This window comes from Enoplosus armatus, chromosome 19 (genome assembly GCF_043641665.1).
Source record: "Enoplosus armatus isolate fEnoArm2 chromosome 19, fEnoArm2.hap1, whole genome shotgun sequence".
In the NCBI taxonomy this organism is placed as follows: Eukaryota; Metazoa; Chordata; class Actinopteri; order Centrarchiformes; family Enoplosidae; genus Enoplosus; species Enoplosus armatus.
In genome coordinates, this window is record NC_092198.1 from 401,045 (window position 1) to 427,092 (window position 26,048).

The following is a 26,048-nucleotide window of genomic DNA, read 5'->3' on the forward strand; positions in this document are numbered from 1 at the left end:
GGTGAGTCATCGGCTCTTCATGCTGTTCATTCATTTAAAATGATGTCCAGTTTGCCCCTCCGCTGTGTTTTTCCTCCAGCACTCTGTAATCATATTATTTTGTTAATATTTTAATTATTTATGTTTATATCGTCACTGACTTCAGCAGCACTAAACTGAACTACAGTCGTGTCAATAAAGTTTATTTGAATTTGGAGAGAAAAGTAACAAATTGTCTGTCATGCTAAACTCCGCCTTCCACCACCTTTTTTTCCTTCATACCTGAAACCAGGTGAGACAGGGACGAGCGAGGTGGGGGAGGGAGAGAGAGGCCGGGAGTGTGTGTGTGTGTGTGTGAAGAGGGGGAGGAGAAACAGCAGCAGAGAGGGAGTCGTGTGTCTGAGGAGGAGAACGACAGCAGGAACCAGCCGGAGCGATCACATCTGGACTCACCTGGACTCTGACGGCCAGGTGAGTGTGTCCCTGCATGTAAGGTTGAAACAGTAACGGTTCTACACAGCTGACAAAACACTGTAAAGTACCAAGAAGGTTCTCTGCAGAACCAGACTCGTATGGTTCCTTGTAGACTCTCAGTGAGCTGTGAAAAACCTTTCAAGAAAGTCTGTTTTTCATCCAAAATGTTCTGTGCCCATGAGGAACTCTGTTAGAACCCTCTAACAACCCAGTTAGTCAGGTTCTCTAGTTTAAAGAACAGTGAGCAGTCATATAAGTTAGATAACTGTGTCTGCATGGCACAAATATAAACATAAAGAACCCTGCGTTAAAGGTTCTCTACAGCACAAGACTGTAGAACCAGTAAATAACACATGAAATGGACATGAATCCTGATATAACAATCTGCTCCTCATAAAAAGGTTCCACGGAGAACCAGAAGAGATTCTTTAGGATTGTACGTTTGCTGGTAGTTTTTTTTTTGCTAATTTGAAGTCCTGTTGGAAAGCTTCATGATCGCACCAGGCTCAAAGGGTTCCACAAAGAACCATTTTGGACCTTTCATAATGATGTGACAAATTAAGGGTTCTGTGTAGAGGTTCAAACTACAGTCTTTAGAACATTAAGCAGTAACATATGTTTTGAGCATAAAGGTGTTGAATGCCATAACTGTGAATGAAGAACCCTGTGATAAAGGTTCTCTACAGTACCAGGCTGTAGAGTCTTTATGGAACAGTGAAGAAGGGTTTGAAATCTGCTCTTCTTGAAAAGGTTCTACAGAGTACCTAAAAATGGTTCTTTGGCAAATCGGTTCTGCATTTCGGCAACAGTACAATCCCACTTTCAGCTCATTTAAAGTTTGGCTGGAGTCAGTGGGTCAAGCAGGTTCTTCCAACATACGCTTGTCTATCTCCTGCTATGTTCTGTTTTCAGTCCATGATCGCAGTTAAGCTAAATGGGATGTGTCCCACCTTTGTAAACAGTCAGACTGTGACTGACAACCAGAGCATGTTGTGGCAAACGATCAGCGACAGGTTCTCTGAACCAACTCAAAGGATCGTCCAAAACTGTGTGATTCTTTTATTACTTGTTTTGTCAGTTGCTGAAAATAGTGAAGTGATCATTGATATAAACTGCTGAAATATAATCAGCTGATTGTGGGGAATATATGATGATACGTTTATTTTTAAAAAGACCCCCGTTTTAATAATGGGGACGCATTTGCTCCACTTGCTCCACTGCTCAGGTGCCTGTGTTCACGTAGGAACATCACTGCATTTAAGTTGATCAGATATAGAAGATACTGTTGTTGTTGTTGTTGTTGTTGTGTTGCTGATGCAGGAAGTGTGAATGATGCAGATTGTTGGTCTTTGTGGATGAACCATCCAGACTGACAGAGCTGCTCCAGTTTGAGATACTTCATCACTGTTCATGTTTTTAGGAGGTCAAAGAGTGTTTTGGTTCCTTAAAGAACCCTTTTTGTTCAGAGTGTTTAAACACAGCAGGCCAACCTGTACAGTACAGGCACCTGACTGTGTGTGTGTGTGTTGCAGTAAACTGATCTGTATGAATGGAGGGTTTGGTGTGAAAATGTAACTGATCTGAAGTCAGCGACATGTTTCTTCCTCTCAGTCAGTTTGTGACATTGTTGTTGAGTTGAGCAGCGCTGCTTCAGTCAGCATGTAAAACATGTAAAATGTATATATTTATAAATACATGTACATACATTTATATTCATAACTGACGTGACATGAACCCCCACAGCTGCAAGTCTGCAGATAAATAAATAGAAAGCGCAATCAGTTTTTGATAAGTGGTTTCACTCAAAGGTTTGTTTGGTAGCTTTGATTGTAACTTTTCCAAACTTCTCTAAACTCTGACCAGTCAATCACCTGCTCTCATGATTTACTGATGGACTAGATGACGGTCTAAACAGTCGGAGTCATTGAACACAACCTCTGCCGCTCCTTTTCCATGAAGATGTTAATGTTATATGTCATCATAAGCAATTTCAGATGAGCTGCTGCAGGAAACATCCAGGCTGAGTCAGCTGACTCTAATGAACAACTTCCTGTTTCCCCCCGAGTCAGCTGACTCTAATTAACAACACACTTCTTGTTTCCTCTCGAATCAGCTGACTCTAATTAACAACTTCCTGTTTCCTCCTGAGTCAGCTGACTCTAATTAACAACTTCCTGTTTCCCCCCGAGTCAGCTGACTCTAATTAACAACACACTTCTTGTTTCCTCTCGAATCAGCTGACTCTAATTAACAACTTCCTGTTTCCTCCTGAGTCAGCTGACTCTAATTAACAACATCCTGTTTCCTCCTGAGTCAGCTGACTCTAATTAACAACACACTTCTTGTTTCCTCTCGAATCAGCTGACTCTAATTAACAACTTCCTGTTTCCTCCCGAATCAGCTGACTCTAATTAACAACATCCTGTTTCCCCCCGAGTCAGCTGACTCTAATTAACAACACACTTCTTGTTTCCTCTCGAATCAGCTGACTCTAATTAACAACTTCCTGTTTCCTCCCGAATCAGCTGACTCTAATGAACAACTTCCTGTTTCCCCCCGAGTCAGCTGACTCTAAGTAACAACACACTTCTTGTTTCCTCTCGAATCAGCTGACTCTAATTAACAACTTCCTGTTTCCTCCCGAATCAGCTGACTCTAATTAACAACATCCTGTTTCCTCCTGAGTCAGCTGACTCTAATTAACAACACACTTCTTGTTTCCTCTGAATCAGCTGACTCTAATTAACAACTTCCTGTTTCCTCCCGAATCAGCTGACTCTAATTAACAACATCCTGTTTCCTCCTGAGTCAGCTGACTCTAATTAACAACACACTTCTTGTTTCCTCTCAAATCAGCTGACTCTAATTAACAACTTCCTGTTTCCTCCCGAATCAGCTGACTCTAATTAACAACATCCTGTTTCCTCCTGAGTCAGCTGACTCTAATTAACAACACACTTCTTGTTTCCTCTCGAATCAGCTGACTCTAATTAACAACTTCCTGTTTCCTCCCGAATCAGCTGACTCTAATTAACAACATCCTGTTTCCTCCTGAGTCAGCTGACTCTAATTAACAACATCCTGTTTCCTCCTGAGTCAGCTGACTCTAATTAACAACACACTTCCTGTTTCCTCCCGAATCAGCTGACTCTAATTAACAACACACTTCTTGTTTCCTCCCGAATCAGCTGACTCTAATTAACAACATCCTGTTTCCTCCTGAGTCAGCTGACTCTAATTAACAACACACTTCCTGTTTCCTCCTGAGTCAGCTGACTCCAGGTGTGAGTGAATCACTCTGGTGTTGAGTTGTTGTTTCAGTCAGGTCTACAGTCAGTCTGAGGACTCAGAGGAGCTGTCTGGTCATGTAGTGTGTCGGTTTGATTCCTCAGGTATGTCGGTCACACCCTGATCACACACACACACACACACACACTGCTGCAGTATATATACATACACTCCCCTCCAAAGGTATTGGACCAGTGAGGCCAATTCCTTTATTTTGGCTGTAGACTGAAAACATTTGGGTTTGACATCAAAAGATGAATATGAGACAAGAGGTCAACATTTCAGCTTTTATTTCCAGGTATTTACGTCTGGATCTGATACACAACTTAGAAGATAGCATTATTTGTAACGGAACACCAAATTTTTAGGTGAGCAAAAGTATTGGAACAGATTACTTAAAATAGATTAAAGTGAATAAGACTTAATATTTAGTTGCAAATCCTTTGCTTGCAATAACTGCATCAAGCCTGTGACCCACTGACATCACCAAACTTTTGCATTCTTGTTTTGTGATGCTTTTCCAGGCTTTCACTGCATCCTCTTTCAGTTGTTGTTTGTTTTGGGGGGTCACTCCCTTCAGTCTCCTCTTTAGCAGGTAAAATGCATGCTCCATAGGGTTGAAGTCTGGAGATCGACTTGGCCAGTCTAAAACCTTCCACTTCTTGCCCCTGATGAACTCCTTTGTTGTTCTTGGTCATTATCTTGCTGCACGATGAAGGATCTCCCAAGCAGTTTGGTTGCATCTTTCTTTAAATTGGCAGACAAAATGTTTCTGTAGACTTCTGAGTTCATTTTGCTGCTGCCATCATGTGTTACATCATCAATGAAGATTAATGAGCCCGTCCCAGAAGAAGCCATGCAAGCCCAAGCCATGACATTACCTCCACTGTGTTTCACAGAGGAGCTTGTATGTTTGGGATCATGAGCAGATCCTTTCTTTCTCCAAACTTTAGCCTTTCCATCACTTTGGTAAAGGTCCATCTTTGTCTCATCAGTCCATAAAACTTAAAAAAATGTTTGAGGCTCGTCTCTGTACTTTTTGGCAAATTCCAGCCTGGCCTTCCTATTCTTCTTGCTAATGAGTGGTTTGCATCTTCTGGTGTAGCCTCTGTACTTTTGTTCATGAAGTCTTCTGCGAACAGCAGATTGTGATACCTTCACTCCTGCCCTCTGGAGGTTGTTGCTGATGTCACTAACAGTTGCTTTAGGGTCTTTCTTTACAGCTCTCACAATGTTTCTGTCGTCAACTGCTGCTGTTTTTCTTGGTCTACCCGTTCGACGTCTGTTACTTAGTACACCAGTGGTTTCTTTCTTCTTCAGGACATTCCAAATGGTTGTACTGGCTATGGCTCTGATTGACTTTCCAACTTCTCTGGGAGCCTGACTGGGACTCTGACTGGGACTCTGACTGGGAGCCTGACTGGGAGCCTGACTGCAATTTTTACATTTAACACTTCTTGCCAATCCTTGACCAGCAGGATATGAGCTGCATGTTACCGTCTGCATGTTACTGTCTGCATGTTACCGCCTGCGTGTTACCGCCGCTGCATCCTGGGCTCAGCGCCGCCTGAGACGACTGTGATTGGTTTAAAGAAAAAAACCCCAGCCAGAGCGTTTTCATCTTTGTTGATGACAGTTGAGTCAGATCTGTCTCCAGTGTGGAGATCTAGTCTGACTGTGTGAGACTACTGATTGGCTGAGATACAACCAGCTCCTCAACAGCTGGAAGGTGAGTTAGACAAACTCATAACCTACAGTATCACCTGTGTATGTGGTCCAGGTCCTCCTCAGACCTCAGACCCTCCCTGTCTAAACATCCTGTCTGGATCTGTTTCAGTCTGAAGCAACATTAACACGTCGTCACCTGTAAATTGTTGAACTTGTGATCAAACAGCTGCTTCTTTCCACATCCAGCAGTCACAGAGCAACATGACCCTTCATGTGGAGTTTGTGTCACCTGAAGTCCAATATTCATTCAAGTCTGCAAACAAACTCACATTATAAAGAATGTTCAACGGATTCAATGTTCATAATAATATTATGAAATATGAATTTCATCAGCGATGCTGAATGTTTTCATGGTCTTTTAATTTTCTCTGTTTTTGTTTGAGAGCTGCTGTCATTTAAATAGTTACTGTTAATGATGCCGGCAGGTGAGTTCTCACCTGGGCTGTTTGGTCGGTTTGTGTTTGACAGGAGAGAGGAGGAGGAGGTCATGTGACTGCTCAGGTAAACCAGAGCAGGAAGAGAAGCTGTCAGTTCACTGACGCTGAGTGTGTGTTTCTGTGTGTGTGTTGTAGTTTTCAGTGTGTTTGTGGTGAATGTGTGTGTTTTTCCACTGTGTGTTTAGTGTGTTGACTGTGTGTGTGTGTGTGTGTGTGCTTTCTGCTGTGTGTGTTTTTCTACTGTGTGTTTTTGTGATTCAACCCTCCATCATGTCTCAGTCCGATCTGCGGCGGTGTTGTTCTGGTGCTGAGGGTGCTGCTTCCTGTTGTCTCCCTCAGGTCTCATTGTCGCTTGACCGTCGTTGCTGCGTTGCTGTGGCGATGTTCCAACGCAGGAAGAAGAAGTGTAGGCCGCAGATCTCAGCGCCGCAGGACTTTCAGCACCGTGTCCACACGTCATTTGACGCTGCTTCAGGACGCTACGTGGGTCTGCCGCCACAGTGGCAGAGCGTCATCGACACGCTGAGGAGGCCACGCCCCCTGGTGGACCCCTCCAGGGTCACTGAGGTTGAACTCAGGAAGGTGAGGGGGGTAAGATTCTCTCATTTTAAAGGATTATTCTGGTACTGTTGTCTAGCGTACTAATAATAATAATATCTGGACAGTGACATCACTAAAAAGAAGTCTGATTGGTCAATAAACACAAACAGTCAGACGATCAGAAGAAATAAAAAAGCATGAAAAGGCAACATTAGCATAAAAGGTAACGTTAGCATACATGAAGTTCCTGCTGCACTTCACTCTGGATATTATAAATAATGAATGTGTGTTCGATGTCTTTCTTTAGTACAAACTCTGCAGTGTAAACAGGCAAAAGTCAGTACAGGATTCCATCAGTATTATTGATCAGTTATAAAATAACAACGTGATGTATTTTCTTTCTGAAGTCATCAGTCAGCAGCTTCTATCAGCTTCAGTCAGCTGTTCCACACTGTAACCCTAAACAAACGTGTCTGTGTTAAAACTGTCCCCCTTACTGAAGTCCAGAGCTGTGGTTCTGCACTCTGAGCCAACAGGCAGGTTTCCGTCTTGAGGTAAACAACATTTTTGACACATGATGTTGTTCATGTTTAATCACAAAAACAACTTTCCATGATGAAGCTCTCAGTTACTCTGGTTTGTTTTCTTCCCCCCAGTTGAATCTCACGATGACGTCATCTATAGATCAGCTGATCAGTATCAGTTCATATCAAAGATGTGTTTGAGAACTGACAGGTTGAGTTTTACAGTGTAAAATGTCCTGATCAATTTGTGTCTGTGTCACTGTTCTTTATGAATATTGTATAAACCTCAGAACATTTGTAACTGGGCCACCAGGAAATAATATGACTGGACAGAAATACATGTACAAGTACATAACTTTGGTTATTAAAGGTCATTAGCGCAGTATTTACCTTGAACCTGGCTTAAGGTATCATCAGAGGTTGACAAGGTCAAAGCAGCTCTGTTATTAGTTGTGAGTAAGAGTAGAGACATCTGGAAATGCATTTAGATTTTAATACAGACAACAAATACTGCTCTTTGTCTCCATCTGGTGGTTAGAAAACACCATTGTCCCAGCTTTTATTTTGAAAGTAGAAGGAAGGGTCGAACAGGATGACCCTTCACTTCCTCTCAGGTAAACATGCAGACTGAGAACGCTCAAGTTTGTTTTCTGCTCTCAAATCTTTTGTCATCAATAAACTTCCATCTTTGTCCTGCAGCAGGGGTCAGGAGCTAGCTTGACCTCTGACCTCTGACTCAGTGTTTAATCTACCGAGTTTAGTTTATTTGTAATCATTTAAGATACAATCACAGAGAAATGTACTGTAGGGAAGCTGCTGATGGTGTGTTCACTGGTTTACTGTAAATGTCATGTTTGTCTGCAGTTCAGCTGAAACATGAGCTGATGTTTCCATGCAGGTACTCTCAGGTGTGCAATGTCATGTGACCTCATAACAGGATGAAAACCTCCTTAACTTCAGATTTGATCTGAGTCTCAGTTGTAATGATCTGACTGAAGGTATAAATACTTGCTGCTGTTGTTTCTCTGCAGACGATTGTTCGCGGTAGTTTTATCGGTCATGGCGACTACATCTCCCATGTCATCTCTGAGATGAGCCGTCTTTCCGTCACCAGCTCCAACTCTCTGCGCCGCAGCAGCCCGTCGGCACGGAAGCGGGCCCGGTCACTGGGTCGACTGGGAGAACTGGCGGAGAACGAGACGTATCAGTACGAGGCACTGAATTGCCACGCCGACAACAGGAAGACTGGCGGGAGCTCCACCTACTGGCAGGACAGGATTCGACAAGTCCGCAGCGAGAGCGTCAGCCCCAAACTGAACGGAGCTCTGCAGAGAGCCAAGTCCACCTGCGAGGTGGGGACTCTGTCTGAGGCCACGCCCCCCACACCTGTGACACCGCAAAGGACAGGTGTGAGAGGTTCGACAGGTGGACAGTACACCCACATTGAGGGGGCGGGGCTAAGACAGAGGCCAACTTCCTGCCACCTGCAGACTGTAGAGACCAACAGCAGACCTCACCTGAGACTGAAACCAGCTGTCAATCATCTGCCTGACCTGTTGTCCTCCTCCAGAGAAACTCCCAGAAGGCCTCACTCCACCTACGACCTCAAGGTAAGACATGTTATTCAATGTTTTGGGAAATTGGTATATATGAAACAACAGACAGTGGCCGGTTAGCTTAGCTTAGCATAAAGACTGGAAACAGGGGGAAACAGCTAGCCTGGCACTGCAAGTAGAGACTCAAGGAGTCAAGAAGTAGTCCCACACATAACCCCCCCCCCCCACCCCCCCCCGTTTTTACACATTTTTGTTGGGGTTAAAGGGTCAAGTGATTCTCTGAAAACAAAAATCAATAAATTAATGATGTATGATCACCTGCAGTGAAGCCGTTTTTTGACAGTCTTCTGTCTTCTTCTCCCCCAGCTGACCTCCCCCCTCCTGCTGCCCCCCCCCAACAGCACCAGCAGTCCCATCATCACGGGTCGAGGGTTACCTCAGCACCCTCTCCGCCCCTCCTCCAGCTTCAACATCAGACCTTCTCCAAAAACACAGGCCCCCCTGAACCAGGAAGGCCCTTCCCAGCACTGCCCCTCCCCCACAGGCTCCCCGGGACAACCCTCCACATGCCTCTGCCCCTCCTCCACCCAGCAGACGGTACCTGACGGAGGTGTGAAGGTGACTCACGAGCAGTTCAAGGCGGCGCTGCAGATGGTGGTGGATGCGGGTGACCCGAGGACGACTCTGGAGAACTTTGTGAAGATCGGGGAGGGGTCCACAGGTGTGGTCTGCATCGCTCGAGAGAGACACAGCGGGCGACAGGTGGCTGTGAAGATGATGGACCTGGGGAAGCAACAGCGCCGAGAGCTGCTCTTCAACGAGGTGCTTAATAACTTCTCAGAGTACTTTAGGTACTAGTTACTTTTCAGATTACTGTATTACTGTGATGAAGTGAAGGATGAAGAGTTCCTTCATGTGTTGAGAACATCCCTCTCTTCCTCCTCCTTCAGCTAAATAAACACTGACAGTACTTATATACTGTTACTGTGATACTGACAATAGGAAGGTTCTGATCTGGATACTTCTTCCACCACTGGCTTCACCTTTCCCTGTGACATCATCAGCCTCACCTGTCCCTGTGTGTTTCTCAGGTGGTGATCATGAGGGACTACCGGCACCAGAACGTGGTGGAGATGTACCGCAGCGCCCTGGTGGAGGAGGAACTCTGGGTAATCATGGAGTACCTGCAGGGCGGCGCTCTCACCCACATTGTCAGTGAAACCAGGTGAGCAGGAAGTCAAAGATACCTGTTTGTTTGTTTGTTTGGTAGATTTCGGTAGTTTTACAGTATTTGTGTTTATTTTCAGGTTGAATGAGGAGCAGACAGCGACGGTGTGTGAAGGCGTCCTGCAGGCGTTGACTTATCTTCACTCTCAGGGGGTCATTCACAGAGACATCAAGAGTGACTCCATCCTGCTGACAATGGACGGGAGGGTAACACACACACACACACACACACACACACACACACACACACAGGGATCCTATTTCAAAAGCTCTGTCCCCCCTTAGTCCTTAGCCGAGAGTCTGGAACAGATCACAGGCCCCTGCCAGAGGACCAGAGGATAACAGATCGGAGATATACTGAGGAGTCAGACCGTTTCGTCCCTCGCAATCAAAAGAACCTTAAAATCAATTCCATATCGCGCTGGCAGCCAGTGTAAAGAGGCTGAAACAAGAGTGACAGGTTTTGTGAAAAGGCTCTTACAGTAATCCATCCGCCTGATGAGTCTGTCAGGCATAATTTCATCAGCAGAATCCAGATCAGCACTCAGACACTCACACACTGCAGGTGAGCTCTGAGGTCCAGCAGCTGATTAAAGAATGGTTTCCAGATGAATGTAAATGTTTGAGGCTGCCGTGTCTCACTGAGTGAAGCTCAAACCAACGGCCTGAAATAAAACGAAACCAGCAGACGTAAACGTGCTCACTCGGTCCTGCCTCACATCCACGATCCGGACTGTTGAATTCACTGATTGTCACTTCATGTTTGACTTCTGTTGATTTAGTTTTATGATGTGATTCGTGAGTTTGTTTGGGTAGCTTAGCATGTGCGCTAGTAGAGCCACAGCATGCAGTTCACTGCTCCATGATTCACCTCCTGATTCAGTCGGACTTTCAGTCCAGTTAGACCTCAAGTAGTCTGTATATACGTAACTGTGGATCTTCCCTGTCAAGATCATTTAGTTTTCCTTCGTTCTTTCTTCCTTTAGTGCTTAAAATAGTTGAATATTTGTTGATACATGTTCTGTGTGTGGAGTCTAATGACCTTGAATCTGGATCTGGATCTGGATCTGGTGGTCGACCAAAGAGTTTCATGTCTCAGTGTTTGAGTCACACACTGACGTCTGCCAGGAAATGATTAACTGCAAGAACAACAAATGGCAACAAAGTGACTCCTTACTTCTCCTTCTTCTTCTTGTTCTTCTTCTCCTTCTTCTTCTTGTTGTTGTTTTTCTTCTTCTTCTTTTCTTCTTCCTCTTCTTCTTTTCTTCTTCTTCTTCTCCTTCTTCTCTCCTGCTGCAGATAAAACTGTCAGACTTTGGTTTCTGCGCTCAGATCAGTAAAGATGTCCCGAAGAGGAAGTCTCTGGTCGGGACTCCGTACTGGATGGCTCCTGAGGTGATCTGTAAAACGCCGTATGGGACTGAGGTAACCAGGTCCAGATCCTGAATGTCCACTCTGAAAACACTCTTACAGCCGGTTGTTTTAAGTGACTAGAATTTGTATTATGTAAATTCTAAACATTAACAATTAACATTTAACTATGTTGTAATAATGATGATGATTAGTATTATTATGTTTTATGATGATAATTTGTCATTTAAACACTAGCACTTAGCCAATCATATTAGAGCTGACCATGGACCATTCAAAATAAGAGCGCACTGTCACTCAAGATAACTAAATACAATCTCTAAAAGTGTTTGAAAAATGAGCTGGATGAGAATCAATTTTAACGTGATAACAACATGTTAGCTTGTATTTGTTAAGACACATTTAAAGAACAGAGTCCTGGTCTGGTTCCTGTGTGCAGGTGAACTCTGACAGTTTCCTGTTTCCTTCAGGTGGACGTCTGGTCTCTGGGCATCATGGTAGTGGAGATGGTGGATGGAGAGCCACCATATTTCAGTGACACACCCATCACGGCCATGAAGAAGCTGAGAGACGAAGCTGCACCGAGTGTGAAGAACATCCAGAGGGTCAGACACACTCACACATACTTCCTTGTATTTAAGACAAAGTGAGGACCCCAGTTCAGAAGATGCATTGCAAGCACCAGCCTTTCTATATGTTGTACAGCTCTAGAAAAAAAAAATAAGGTGAAATCCTGGAGGGTTCTTTGATTGAAGTGTTTCTTTAAATGGTCCGTCAGACAAAGTGGAGGCCCCTGACCTGACTGGAACCAACTTCCTGGGTACCTGTCAGTTTGTAAGGACAACAAAAAAGGACATTTTCTGAGCACCAGTTAACACATATTCAGGTTCAAGTACATTTGAGAGGTTTGAGAATAGTTTTTGACCAATTTAAGAAATGTTATGAAACGCCACAGAAATGCTAATTGGCTAACCTCTTAACAGGTGGTTGTGGGGCCCTAGTCAGCCTGGCAGTAGTTGATGATGTCACTCTCTGTGTTCAGGTGTCTCCGGTGTTGAAGGACTTCCTGAGCTGCATGCTGACTCGTGACACGCAGCAGCGCTCCAGCGCCACCGACCTGCTGGAGCACCCGTTTCTGCTGCAGGCAGGCTCACCGCGCTGCCTGGTGCCGCTGGTGGAGCAACACCGCAAACGCATGTCACTCTGCTGAACACCTGAGAGCATACCTGAAAACACATGTCAGACACATGTCAGATTCACCTGAGAACACCTGAAACCACCTGAGTGCTCAGGCCGCGTTCACTCCGGGAGCTCAGCGTGAGTCACTTCTACATCCAGAGAAACATGAGCTCAGTTTCTCATTGGTTGCTGAGGAGGCTGCAGACTTCAGCAGCCAATCATGTGAGATAAATCAGGACAGCAGGATGCTGACAGAGCTGCTGCAGCCTGAACAGAGTCATGGGGTCACGTCAGGCCGTGAACTTTGACCTCCAGCTGCTGGACAGTTTGTTTATCCTGAAACAGCTGATTTCACCTGTAAACACACTTCTCACCTGAGAGGAGGAAGTAATCTGACTTCTTCTACACACCGAAAAATGTGTTGTCTGGATCTTATTTTGACAGCTTTGTCTGTCATTTCATTAGATGAAACAAACAAACAGATCAAGCTGTTAAACCTTTACGCTGCTCCTTGGTTGGCCTTTGACTTCCCGTACTGTAGTTTCTAATAGTGAAATGGGGTTTTAAATATTTTAACATTCTACTTTGTCATGTTAGAAAACCATGAAAATATATTTTAATACACTTACTAATGGAAAAGAACATTTCAGTTACTAATGACATTTGCAAATTATATGTTAACAAATTGAAGCCTGTCACACAACTCTGATGTCAACATGATAGATAAAGCTGCAGTCACATTTCAGAGCAGATCTGTTCAAAAACAAAGGGTCAAAACTCCAACATGAACCGTTATTATGACAAAATAAAAAGGTTAAATTAAAGACAACCAAACATACAGCAGCCGACGGTGTATTCACACATATCTGGTTATAAATGACTTCAATGTGCTCATGTGGTTTCAGTCACGGCAGAATAATGCACCAAAATCAGTTCATTTCAATGGAATCACTGCGAGCACAACATTTGTTATGTTCAATAGAAAACCGTCCTGACAGAGCTGAGTTCTGATTGGACGGAGAGTCCAACATGGAGGAAGCTAGCATAGCTTATTAGCTGTGTGTCACCATCTCCACAGCAGAGACCTGGTTTACACACAGTTAGAGACAGGAGGACGTCATACAGCTGTTAATACACTGTGGACACTTGTCTTGTTAGCGACTGAGCTAACTCGTAAGCTCTTTCCCTCGTCAATGGCTCTTTATTGGATGAAATGATGAACAATCTTGAGAAGAAAACGTCAGGAGGAGTAAACAGAACAGTACAGAGGAAATAGAAAGAAGCTCAGAGGGAAATATTGATCGACTGGTGTTGGCATGTTCCACGCTGGCTAGCGTGTTAGCAGTTAGCTCACTGGCTAGTTCACCAATCAGCCCTGTGAGTCATCACTACATCACCTCTAAATATGATCAAACCAAAATGGAACCATGTATTTACTGGAGTTTGACCCTTTAAGACTGATTTCTTCATTTCAATTCAACTCCCGTTAAAAAACTCTGCATGTTTTTGTTCTTGACGTATTTTAATTATTTTCCCAGGATGCTCCTGTGTTGATGGTGAATGATAAAAAAAGCTCTTTGTTTTCTTGTTGATCCATTTGAAAATGAAAGAAATGGATTTGTTTTGAAAACTTGCACAGTTTTACACAGTTTTACACAGAATGTGACGTTGCACATGTTGGTTAAATGTTTTTATTTTATATCTTTTATACAATACAGATGTTAATAAAACAAACATTATGATATCAGTCTGATTATTCATTTTTATATTTGTTCTTTAAATTATTTTTTAATAATTTTATTATCTTTTAATATTTTTTACTAACACTAACCTTCACATTTCTCTCAAGTTAAATTTAAACAACTTTTAAAAGTGTCTGAATGTTTTCACCTACTGCAGCTGTCATTGGCCGTCACAGTCATCAGATGTCTGCACTCAGAGACGCTGATAACAGGAAGATCATCTGCTGCTGTTTTAATGACATCAGACACACACTCTTCATCATCTTCTTCACTGTTGCACATTTAAAACTTCGGTTCACTTCATGTACAATAAACAGTGCAGCACTTCATCCTGTCACTTACTTTGCTCGGCATTGTTTCGTGTGTTTCTTACTGCTTTGGTCAGTAATCAGTAGAGACGTCCAGATTTTTCTCTATTGAACTGCCGTAAAAACTTCCACATTTGTTTTTATGGAGATGAGCATCATGTCAAATAAATAAAAGAGAGAATAAAACAATAAAACACAACAAGAACATGAAGCAGTTTTTAAAGACAAATAAAATACAGTCATAGAAAAATAAAGCAAATCATATAAGTTTAGTCTTTGTCAGCAGTTTTCAGGTCCTCTTCTACAAACCATTGTGACTTTAATTTAAACACAAGAAAAGTTTATTTCTTGTTCACATTAATGTGGATGAAGTTTGTTAATGTCCACATCTGTTTTTTTGTGATTAAATTTGCCTTTGTTGACTCATTTTGACCAAGATGACTTTACTGTACTGTCATTGAAAATGTCTAAAGGTCAAAGAATCAAACTGATACAAACATACAATAAAATAACATCACATTTATTAGACTGACGACAGTTTATAATCACAGGACTTTGTATTCAATAGTACATACTTACAGAAAGACGTCTTGTTGAGAAATATAAACTTTTTTCAACAAAAAAAGCCAAAGAAGCGAAACAAGAACTAAATTTGTCCAAACAGGAAGTCGACAGCATTATGAATCTGACCACATCTTTGGTTAGTTTACATTTCAGTCTGTAACAGTCTAACCTGTCCGCAGGGTTAATGCTGCTGCAGTCTGAAGTATGTTGGTCTGTGACTGAGATAAAAACAGTGTCTCTGGTTTCTATTTGGAGGCTGAGAGCTGATGAGTCCAGACTGTCAGAGATAAACAGACAAAAACACTTCAGTCAGTCAGACCACACATTCATATCTGAGTCTCAGAGTCACATTCAGACCACGGACTCCATGTTTGGAAACATTTAACATTTCTGCTGCTTCATTTTACACACATTTCCCCAAAATTTTTGCAGTAGATTTTTGGGGTGTGATGCAAAATATTGAGGCTTGGTATAATGATACTTCTGCTGCCAGTCATGTGTACTTAATTATTAATAGGTTATTATACTTGCAGACCATTAAATTCAAATTAGGAACCATTTAATGATTGATAAACCCAACCGGTCAAAGCAGATGACCGCCCACCTAGAGTCTGCTTCTGCTCGAGGTTTCTGCCTCTTAAAGGAAGTTCTTCCTCTCCACTGTCTCCAAAGTGTTTCTCCTGGTGGGACCTGTTGGTCTCTGTAATAACATTATAAAGAGTCGGTCTAGACCTGCTCTATCTGTAAAGTGTCATGAGAGGACTTTTGTTGTGATTTGGCGCTATATAAATAAATTGAATAAACCTTTTCCGCATTGAAACATCTATAGCCAAACAGAATTAAATATGAATACGTGTTTGTTTAAATCCTGTAAATGAGTGGGAAGCAATCGGTTTTTAAATAAAGTTTTTCTTTTTAAATGAGTCTCAAACTGCTGCAGGTGAAGGATTATACTGAGAAGAAATGTTGGCTGAATTGCAGTATAAGCACCGTCCTGCAAGGATACAGTAGAAGCTGAGTAGAGTCTAAATGGAGAGGTGTCAGGACTCCCTATCAGTGGGCAGATAAGCAGTCAAACACTCCTTTTCCTAAAATGGACTTTTAACAGCCAAAGGTCCTGAAACTGCCCTCATGGTGCTTTCACATCCCGGGACAAATTTAGTGTCAACTTTTTTTTCTTTTCAGCAGTTATCTCCTAATTTGGTCCACAGGGAACCTTTATAAACATCCTCCTGCTGTGAAGAGTTTGCAGTTCTGCATCAGAGTCACCGGAGAACGGTTTCTTCTCAGACTGATCTCTCTTCTGACTGCCATAAACCTCCAGCCACAACCATGGGTGATGCTCTGATGGCAGAGTTTGGTAAGGCTGCTCCTTACCTGCGAAAGTCTGACAAGGAGCGCCTGGAAGCCCAGACCAGACCATTTGACATCAAGACTGAATGCTTTGTAGTCGATGATAAGGTGGAATATATGAAGGGACAAATCCAAAGCAAAGATGGAGGGATGGTGACTGTCAAGAAGGAGGATGGAACAACAGTAACCGTGAAGGAGTTGGACGTGCATCCCCAGAACCCGCCAAAATTCGATAAAATCGAAGACATGGCGATGTTCACTTTCCTTCATGAGCCCGCCGTGCTGTTTAACCTCAAAGAGCGTTACGCTGCCTGGATGATCTACACCTACTCTGGGCTCTTCTGTGTCACCGTCAACCCCTACAAGTGGCTTCCTGTCTACGATGCAGAGGTGGTGGCAGCTTACAGAGGGAAGAAGAGAACCGAGGCTCCCCCTCATATCTTCTCCATCTCTGATAATGCCTACCAGTACATGCTGACTGATAGGGAGAACCAGTCTGTCCTCATCACCGGAGAATCTGGAGCTGGGAAGACTGTGAACACCAAGAGGGTGATCCAGTACTTTGCCAGCATTGCTGCAGTTGGTGGTGGAGGCAAAAAAGATACTAGCAAAGGGACACTGGAGGATCAAATCATCCAGGCAAACCCTGCACTGGAGGCCTTCGGCAACGCCAAAACGTTGAGAAACGACAACTCATCTCGTTTTGGAAAATTCATCCGAATCCACTTTGGAACGAGCGGCAAGCTGTCATCTGCTGACATCGAGACGTACCTGCTGGAGAAGTCACGTGTCACCTTTCAACTCAAGGCTGAGAGGAACTACCACATCTTCTACCAGATCTTGTCCAATCAGAAACCAGAGTTGCTGGACATGCTGCTGATCACCAACAACCCGTATGACTACTCCTACATCTCGCAAGGAGAGGTAACAGTTGCCTCCATCAATGACTCAGAGGAGCTGATGGCCACCGACAGCGCCTTCGATGTGCTTGGCTTCACTCCAGACGAGAAGATGGGCGTCTATAAACTGACAGGTGCCATCATGCACTACGGCAATATGAAGTTCAAACAGAAGCAGCGTGAGGAGCAGGCTGAGCCGGACGGGACGGAGGCTGCTGACAAAACGGCTTACCTAATGGGGCTGAACTCGGCTGACCTCATCAAAGGGCTGTGCCATCCCAGAGTCAAGGTAGGAAATGAATATGTCACCAAAGGACAAAGTGTGGACCAAGTCTATTACTCCCTTGGTGCTCTGGCTAAGTCAGTGTATGAAAAGATGTTCAACTGGATGGTGGTGAGAATCAACCATTCCCTCGACACTAAACAGCATCGTCAGTACTTCATAGGAGTGCTGGACATTGCTGGATTTGAGATCTTTGATTTCAACACTTTTGAGCAGCTGTGCATCAATTATACAAATGAGAAACTACAACAGTTTTTCAACCATCATATGTTTGTTCTGGAGCAAGAAGAGTACAAAAAAGAAGGTATTGACTGGGAGTTCATTGACTTTGGGATGGACTTACAGGCTTGTATAGACCTAATTGAGAAGCCGCTGGGGATCCTGTCGATTCTGGAGGAGGAATGCATGTTTCCCAAAGCCAGCGACCAGACCTTCAAGTCCAAGCTCTATGATAATCATCTGGGCAAGAACAAGATGTTTGAGAAGCCAAGGGCTGCAAAGGGGAAAGCAGAGGCTCATTTTGCCCTGGTTCACTATGCTGGCACAGTGGACTACAACATCGGCAACTGGTTGGTCAAAAACAAAGATCCCCTGAATGAAACTGTGGTTGGTCTTTACCAAAAATCATCTCTTAAGCTTCTCAGCCTGCTGTTTTCAAGCTACTCAGCTGACGGCGGTGACAAAGGAGGCGGCAAAGGAGCCAAGAAGAAAGGTTCTTCTTTCCAGACCGTGTCTGCACTTCACAGGGAAAATCTGAATAAACTGATGAACAACCTAAAGACCACACACCCCCACTTTGTCCGCTGTCTGATTCCTAATGAGAGGAAAACTCCAGGGGTCATGGACAACTGCCTTGTGATGCACCAGCTACGCTGTAACGGTGTCCTGGAAGGCATCAGAATCTGCAGGAAGGGTTTCCCAAATAGGGTGCTCTATGGTGACTTCAAACAACGGTACAGGATTCTGAATGCCTCTGCCATCCCTGAAGGCCAGTTCATTGACTGCAAGAAGAGTGCCGAAAAGTTGCTGGGATCACTGGACATTGACCACACTCAATACAAGTTTGGCCACACCAAAGTCTTCTTTAAAGCTGGTCTGCTGGGGACACTGGAGGAGATGCGAGATGAACAACTCTCTCGAATCATCACCAGGATCCAGTCTAATGCCCGGGCAATCCTCATGAGGGCACAGTTTGCTAAGCTTTTGGAACGCAGAGATGCCCTGATGGTCATCCAGTGGAACCTTCGCTCTTTTCTGGGTGTAAAGAACTGGCCCTGGATGAAGCTCTTTTTCAAAATCAAACCCCTTCTGAAGAGCGCTGAGTCTGAGAAGGAGATGGCCAACATGAAGGATGAGTTCAACAAGCTGAAAGAAGCTCTGGAGAAATCAGAAGCAAGGCGGAAGGAACTAGAGGAGAAAATAGTGACTCTTCTCCAAGAGAAGAACGATCTGGCTCTGCAAATCCAGTCTGAACAGGACACACTAACAGATGCTGAAGAACGCTGCGAACAGCTTATAAAGAGCAAGATTCAACTGGAGGCCAAGCTGAAAGAGATGACAGAAAGATTGGAAGATGAAGAGGAGCTAAATGCAGATCTCACAGCTAAGAAACGGAAGCTTGAAGATGAATGCTCTGAGTTGAAGAAAGATATCGATGATCTGGAGCTGACTTTGGCCAAAGTTGAGAAAGAGAAACATGCCACAGAGAATAAGGTGAAAAACCTGACGGAGGAGATGGCTTCCCAGGATGAAAACATTATGAAGCTAACCAAAGAGAAGAAGGCACTACAGGAGGCTCACCAGCAGACACTGGATGACCTTCAGAGTGAAGAAGACAAAGCCAACAGCTTGACAAAAGCCAAAGCTAAGCTGGAGCAACAGGTGGATGATCTCGAGGGCTCGTTGGAGCAAGAGAAGAAAGTCAGGATGGACCTCGAGCGCTCAAAGAGGAAGCTCGAAGGAGACCTGAAACTGACCCTGGAGAGTTTGATGGACTTAGAAAATGACAAGCAGCAGCTGGAGGAAAAACTAAAAAAAAAGGACTTTGAGGTTGTACAAATAAATTCAAGACTTGAGGACGAACAGGTTGCTTCAGTTCAGCTCCAGAAGAAGCTCAAAGAAAACCAGGCGAGAATTGAGGAGCTGGAAGAGGAGCTGGATGCTGAGCGTGCAGCCCGTGCCAAAGTTGAGAAGCAACGCTCCGATCTGTCCCGCGAGCTGGAGGACATCAGCGAGCGCCTGGAGGAGGCAGGTGGAGCAACATCAGCACAGGTGGAGATGAATAAGAAAAGAGATGCTGAATTTCAGAAGCTGCGCAGGGAGCTGGAGGAATCTACCCTCCAACATGAGGCCACTGCTGCCTCCCTGAGGAAGAAACATGCCGACAGCGTTGCTGAACTGGGCGAACAGATTGATAACCTGCAGCGTGTGAAGCAGAAGCTGGAGAAAGAAAAAAGTGAGCTGAAACTTGAGTTGGATGACTTCTCCTCTAACATGGAGAGTGTGGTGAAGGCCAAGTCAAACATTGAGAAGATGTGTCGTACAATGGAAGACAACATGAGTGAGTACAAGAGTAAATATGAGGACGCTCAACGCACCATCAATGACTTGACTACCCAGAGGGCGAAGCTGCTCACAGAGAATGGTGAGTTTGGACGGCAGCTGGAGGAAAAAGAGTGTCTGATATCACAGCTGACCAGAGGGAAGAACTCGTACAACCAGCAGGTAGAAGATCTACGCAGACAGCTGGAAGAAGAAGTCAAGGCAAAGAATGCCCTCGCCCATGCTGTACAATCTGCTCGTCACGACTGTGATCTGCTCCGAGAGCAGTTTGAAGAGGAGCAGGAGGCCAAAGGTGAGCTGCAGAGAGCTCTGTCCAAATCAAACACAGAGGTCTCAGCATGGAGGACAAAATATGAAACCGATGGAATCCAGAGAACAGAGGAACTGGAAGAAGCAAAGAAGAAGCTGGTTCAAAGACTGCAGGAGGCAGAGGAGGCCATTGAGGCAGTGAACGCAAAGTGTTCATCCCTTGAGAAGACCAAGCACCGCCTCCAAAATGAGATCGAAGACCTGATGCTGGACCTTGAGAGATCCAATGCAGCATCTGCAGCCCTGGACAAAAAGCAAAGAGCCTTTGACAAAGTCATGGCAGAGTGGAAGCAAAAGTTTGAGGAGTCACAGTGTGAGCTGGAGGCCTCTCAGAAGGAAGCTCGATGTCTAAGTACTGAGCTCTTCAAACTGAGGAACGCCTATGAGGAGTCCCTAGATCAACTTGAGACGATGAAGAGAGAGAACAAAAACCTCCAAGAGGAGATCTCTGACCTTACGGACCAGCTGGGGGAAGGCGGCCGGAGTGCTCATGAACTGGAGAAGATCCGGAAGCAGCTTGAACAAGAAAAGGCGGAGCTCCAGTCAGCACTGGAGGAGGCAGAAGGCTCTCTGGAGCACGAAGAGAGCAAGATCCTCCGAACCCAGCTGGAGTTCAACCAAGTGAAGGCTGACATGGAGCGCAAGCTGGCTGAGAAAGACGAGGAAATGGAACAGGCAAAGAGGAACTACCAACGGATGCTTGAGTCGCTTCAGTCCTCTCTGGAATCTGAAACCAGGAGCCGGAATGAGGCCCTGAGAGTCAAGAAGAAGATGGAAGGTGACCTCAATGAGATGGAGATCCAGCTTAGCCAAGCTAACAGGCAGGCAGCTGACACCCAGAAACAGCTCAAGAGCCTCCAGGCATTCCTAAAGGACTCTCAGCTGCAGCTGGATGATGCACAGCATAGCAACGATGACCTGAGAGAGAACATCGCTCTCCTGGAACGCCGAAACAACCTGATCCAGGCTGAGCTGGAGGAATTGAGGGCTGCCCTCGAGCAGACGGACAGAAGTCGGAAACTGGCCGAACAGGAGCTGACTGATGCTACAGAGCGCATGCAACTCCTGCACTCCCAGAACACCAGCCTGATCAACCAGAAGAAGAAGCATGAAGCAGACCTCCTGCACCTGCAGAACGAGGTGGAAGAGGCCATACAGGAGAACCGAAATGCTGAGGAGAAGGCAAAGAAGGCCATCACAGATGCCGCCATGATGGCCGAGGAGCTGAAGAAGGAGCAGGACACCAGCGCCCATCTGGAGCGCATGAAGAAAAACATGGAGCAGACCATCAAAGATCTGCAGCATCGCCTGGACGAGGCAGAGCAGATCGCCATGAAGGGTGGCAAGAAGCAGCTCCAGAAACTGGAGGCTCGCATCAAAGAGCTGGAGAACGAGCTGGAGGGGGAGCAGAGGAGGGAAATAGAGTCCATCAAGGGGGTTCGCAAGTATGAACGCCGTGTCAAGGAGCTCACCTACCAGACTGAGGAAGACCGCAAGAACATGGCTCGCCTCCAGGACCTGGTGGACAAGCTGCAACTGAAGGTCAAGTCCTACAAACATGCAGCCGAGGAGGCAGAGGAGGCAGCAAACACCAACATGGCCAAACTCCGCAAGCTGCAGCACGAGCTGGAGGAGGCAGAGGAGAGGGCAGACATCGCCGAGTCACAGGTGAACAAGCTGAGGGCGAAGACCAGGGACGGATCCTCCAAGAAGAGTCTGGATGAGTGAGAAGACCCCAGAGAGTCAGCATCACAGGTGTGTGAAGCCAAATATTCACTCCGATGTGAGGCAGCACACAACGAAACAGGTCTGATCTGATGAAACTTAGTTCATTCTAAAATAAGCAAAAGGAAAAACAGTTATGAATGGCAAAAAATCTTAAGTTCAGGTCCACTTACTGGCTTTTATTGGAGCCCTCAATCAGATCTCATGGTCTTCAACAGGGGAGACCATGCTCAGTTGTCCATATATCACCCTATATTTGACCATGTGTCATCATGTGACTGAACTTATGTCACCTAATGACACCCAAACGATTAACTTAGAAAACTCGTGGTTGAGAGCACAGAAAAAAACTAGTAAGTGGACCTTGAGTTAAGTTTAGTTGGTCAAACTAAACAGATTTGGGAAAATTTAATAAATTAATTCAACTTAACTATGATGTTTTTATTTATGCAGGTCTACGTTTAGTGTATTAATTAATTAATATATTAATACATATTACGTTATGTTGTCTTCTATCCTCATAATAGTTTGTGAATCTGTTTTGATTGACAGGTATTGCTGTTCCTGGGTGACTGGAGGGAAGCTTGTTGTCAAAGTGAACCAACGCAAACAGTTATTTTATCAGAATTAGTACAAATAGTGTTGTAATAGTGCTAATTATTAATCATTAGTCATTTAAAATTGGAGACGACAGCTAAAATCCACTTACTGATTTTGTTATAATCCCCATTAGAAACAATACCGAGTATAAAAACATCCATCTCGATCTGTGAAGGTTTGACCCTTAATGGTTCATTAATGGTTTATTCTGTTCTGAGTATAAAATACAACGTGTTTGTAAGTCAGAGACAAACCTCTGAGTCTGTTGTCTCTCTGTCTGTATTTAAATCCTCCTGTTTTAAAGTGTGTTTGTTGTTGAATCCATCCTCCTTCCAGCTGAGTAAATCCTGCTATTTTTCCACAGCACAAACCTTCATTAAACTTCTGCTGCAGAACTAAATATTTTCATGTTCTTTTAAATCATTTAATTTGATGTTTATCGGTCCTAATATTCCAAACTGGTCCTGGAAAGTCTTGTTTTCACTGCAACTTTCAAATTCCTGTAATCTGATTTATTTTTGGTTGAATCCTTCAGAGTGAATCTCACAAATAAATGGCAAATAAATATCTCATTTCCAAAACGGTTTTAATTTGAAAGAGCATTTCCTGTTCAAGATAACTCACAAACATAACTCACTTCTTGAAGGTTTCAGTCTGGAAGGATCAATACCAGAATATTATAAAAAACGTGATCAGTATGAAGCTGTGAGATTTTTAGATTAATAAAATAAAATAAAATCTCTGAGAGCTGTTGGTTTGAGATGTTACTTATTGAATGTATAATCTTTGCTTCACGTTTATTCCAAAACTAACCTTGTTCTTTTTTGTCACATTTCTCTGAGAAAAATAATTAAAAATAAGAATAATAATAAAAGATGAGGAAGTTAACCTCAGAAAGCTGCAAGTGATTAAATGTTGAAGAGATTTAAAGAAAAACGTGTTAGTTTACAACTTGTGTCAGTAGATGATTTTGACTCTGCTGAAATAGGAAATGGTATTCAAGGGTTTTCACATTAAAACACAGCTCAGGAAGAGGGACTCCTCCCACGACGGGCCGACAGGAAACAGATGAGGGCAAACTGTTCATCACATTCACTTCAAACACGAACATGAAGTTTGAGATCAGCTTCAAATATTTTCATTTCTAAACGTTAGACTTTTATTTTGAAGACTGAACTTGGGAGCTTCCGGTCCGTGGTTAACTCGGGGTCACTTGACGCAACTCAGTCGGCCTATAAACAGCTGGAGGACTCCAGCTGTGATCCAGATGAGGTGATGGGGGGGGGCCGGGTTGGTGACAGATCAATGCAGGTCAGCAGACACTCTGCTCCGGCTGTGACTCACACACGCCGGTCCTGAGCCGGTCGGGCCATCATGCGGGACCCGCGGAACTGGACCCCCGCATTCGGCCCGGCGGAGCGGGGAAAACCAGCCACCTACACCGGAGAGAAGAAGGCGAAGCTGGTGGCTAAAGCCAACAAGAAGTGGGTGAGACTGGCCACCGTGGTGGTCTACGTCCTGTCCGTGTCTCTGGCCGCCGTCATCCTGGCTGTTTACTACAGCGTCATCTGGAAACCCACAGCGACACCCGGACTGACCCGGACTGGCACCGAGACCGAGGAACCGGGAGCAGCGACCTCCAGGACTAAGATGAATATGACTGATTCCAAACCTGGTTCAAGTCCTCAAAGTAAAACACAGTGTGACCCCGACAGGCCTGAAGTCAGTGACAACAGCTCTGTTAATATTAATATTTATAAAGACACTAAAACTAATAAAACTATTGGTACTAATAGTCACAGTACCGGCTCAGTGGAAGCCTCTCCCGGGGACACCGGCAGTCAGTCAGCTCACGTTCCCCCGGTTCTCTCCACCGGACCGCCCGAGCCCCCTCAGGCCGGACAGGGCTTCACCTCCCCGGCACCGACCACCGCGGAGGATCCGTCCAACCTGCCGACACACCGGGCCGCGGGGGGGCGGGACCCGGCGGCTGATGTCGGGTGGACAGAGTCGGACTCCTCCGGGTCCGGGATGGAGGAGCTAGTGACTCTTTCAAAATGAAATCTCAGGTTCTGTTTTGTTCATGTGGTTTGTTACCTGAAGGATCAGTCTTAGGACAATCGGCTTTGGCTTTACTTGATCTGGATCAGTTGACTTCTGTTTTATTATCTTATCTATTATCTATTAACTCTATTTATTAAAGACAACGTTTAGTTTAGTTATTGACTAATTAGTATATGTGTCCATTTAATTTACTTTGGCATCACTAAACACCAGGACCAGGACCAGGACTTCAGAAACACTGAGGTCTTCAGTTCTCACCTCCACCCCAGATTTTACCAAAATAAAAGCCTGAGTTTTTTGTTTTATTATTCAGTGAACTGCAGCTGATGTGAAGACCGTTTCCTCTCAGGTATGTGATGTGATATGTTTATTATATTTCACATTTAAAGGACAATTTAAACAATAAATCTCCTTTTTCACAAGATGTTTCTCTCATTCTGTTAAAAAAACACATTCAAATCTACAAAAGGCTTCCATGTTCTTTGGTGTTAAATATAAAGATATATGATATAATTTGCAGCTGGTGGTAGCAGGTGTGCTGGGATCAGGACTGTGGAAGACGCCACAGATACAGAAACAGTCCTCAGCCGCTGTTATCTCCCACCTTTTGGTTTCTGCGGGTGAAGGTTTGTTTGGGTTTTTGTATTTCGTTTTGTTTCGTTTTGTCAGAGTTCAGAGTTTATCTAATAATCAACATAAATCTGACTTCAACATTTTAAGGAAAAAGACTTCTGCACCCAAACAAAGATCCTCTGGCTGCCATCTTTGTGTTTTATTCCAGCAGCAAGGTTTGTTATCGAGCTGCTGGTTTTTGTCTCCTGAGGACTCGTGTGGAGTTCAGGTTCTGTCTGTAAATCTGATAAAAGCTGTTTGATGAACGCAGGAAGGAAGAGACTCATTTACAAATCCTGTTTACTTATTTTCCAGAACCATCTGAACTCCTCTCTGTTGGCTGAGGGGACATTTACTAAAGTACTAAAGTACAATTAGGAGGTACTTATACTGCTATTGTTACTTGTATTTTTACATTGTGGTGTTTTTACTTTCACTTAAGGACCTGAATACTTCAGTCGATTTAAAATCATGAATGCAAGTTCCTCCAAAAATCAATGAATGAATTCTGGAGAAGACAAACTGGATATTCGTTCCAGCTCCAGTGTTTCAGCTGCTCCACATCTGGTCTGGACCCCATTCAGGGTTCGTTTTGACCACTTTTGTTGTCATTTTGAGAGTCTGGTGTTTTTCAGAGTTCAGTCAAAGATTAAAGTCATGCAGATGCAAACACTTTCGGGTGGTCATGTCCTCCTTGCAGCCATGTGTGAATGTGTGGATATAA

The 26,048-nt window shown here is 44.3% G+C and overlaps 3 protein-coding genes across 3 annotated transcripts; all 3 read left to right on the top strand.

The window, feature by feature from the left end:
• Positions 1-394: 394 nt before the first annotated feature.
• Positions 395-14,008, top strand: pak6b (p21 protein (Cdc42/Rac)-activated kinase 6b). Its single transcript, XM_070925640.1, has 9 exons — positions 395-450; positions 6,246-6,488; positions 8,002-8,580; positions 8,893-9,348; positions 9,618-9,751; positions 9,834-9,960; positions 11,053-11,178; positions 11,595-11,729; positions 12,167-14,008. The coding sequence occupies exons 2-9, from the start codon at positions 6,288-6,290 to the stop codon at positions 12,332-12,334; spliced, it is 1,926 nt and encodes a 641-aa protein (XP_070781741.1). The 5' UTR covers positions 395-450; positions 6,246-6,287; the 3' UTR covers positions 12,335-14,008.
• Positions 14,009-16,249: 2,241 nt separating this feature from the next.
• On the top strand, positions 16,250-22,672 carry myh6 (myosin, heavy chain 6, cardiac muscle, alpha). The gene is made up of 2 exons (XM_070926386.1): positions 16,250-22,078; positions 22,601-22,672. The coding sequence occupies exon 1, from the start codon at positions 16,250-16,252 to the stop codon at positions 22,049-22,051; it is 5,802 nt and encodes a 1,933-aa protein (XP_070782487.1). The 3' UTR covers positions 22,052-22,078; positions 22,601-22,672.
• Positions 22,673-23,934: 1,262 nt separating this feature from the next.
• On the top strand, positions 23,935-25,983 carry LOC139302316 (uncharacterized). Its single transcript, XM_070925976.1, has 2 exons — positions 23,935-25,338; positions 25,767-25,983. The coding sequence occupies exon 1, from the start codon at positions 24,023-24,025 to the stop codon at positions 24,707-24,709; it is 687 nt and encodes a 228-aa protein (XP_070782077.1). The 5' UTR covers positions 23,935-24,022; the 3' UTR covers positions 24,710-25,338; positions 25,767-25,983.
• Positions 25,984-26,048: the final 65 nt, after the last annotated feature.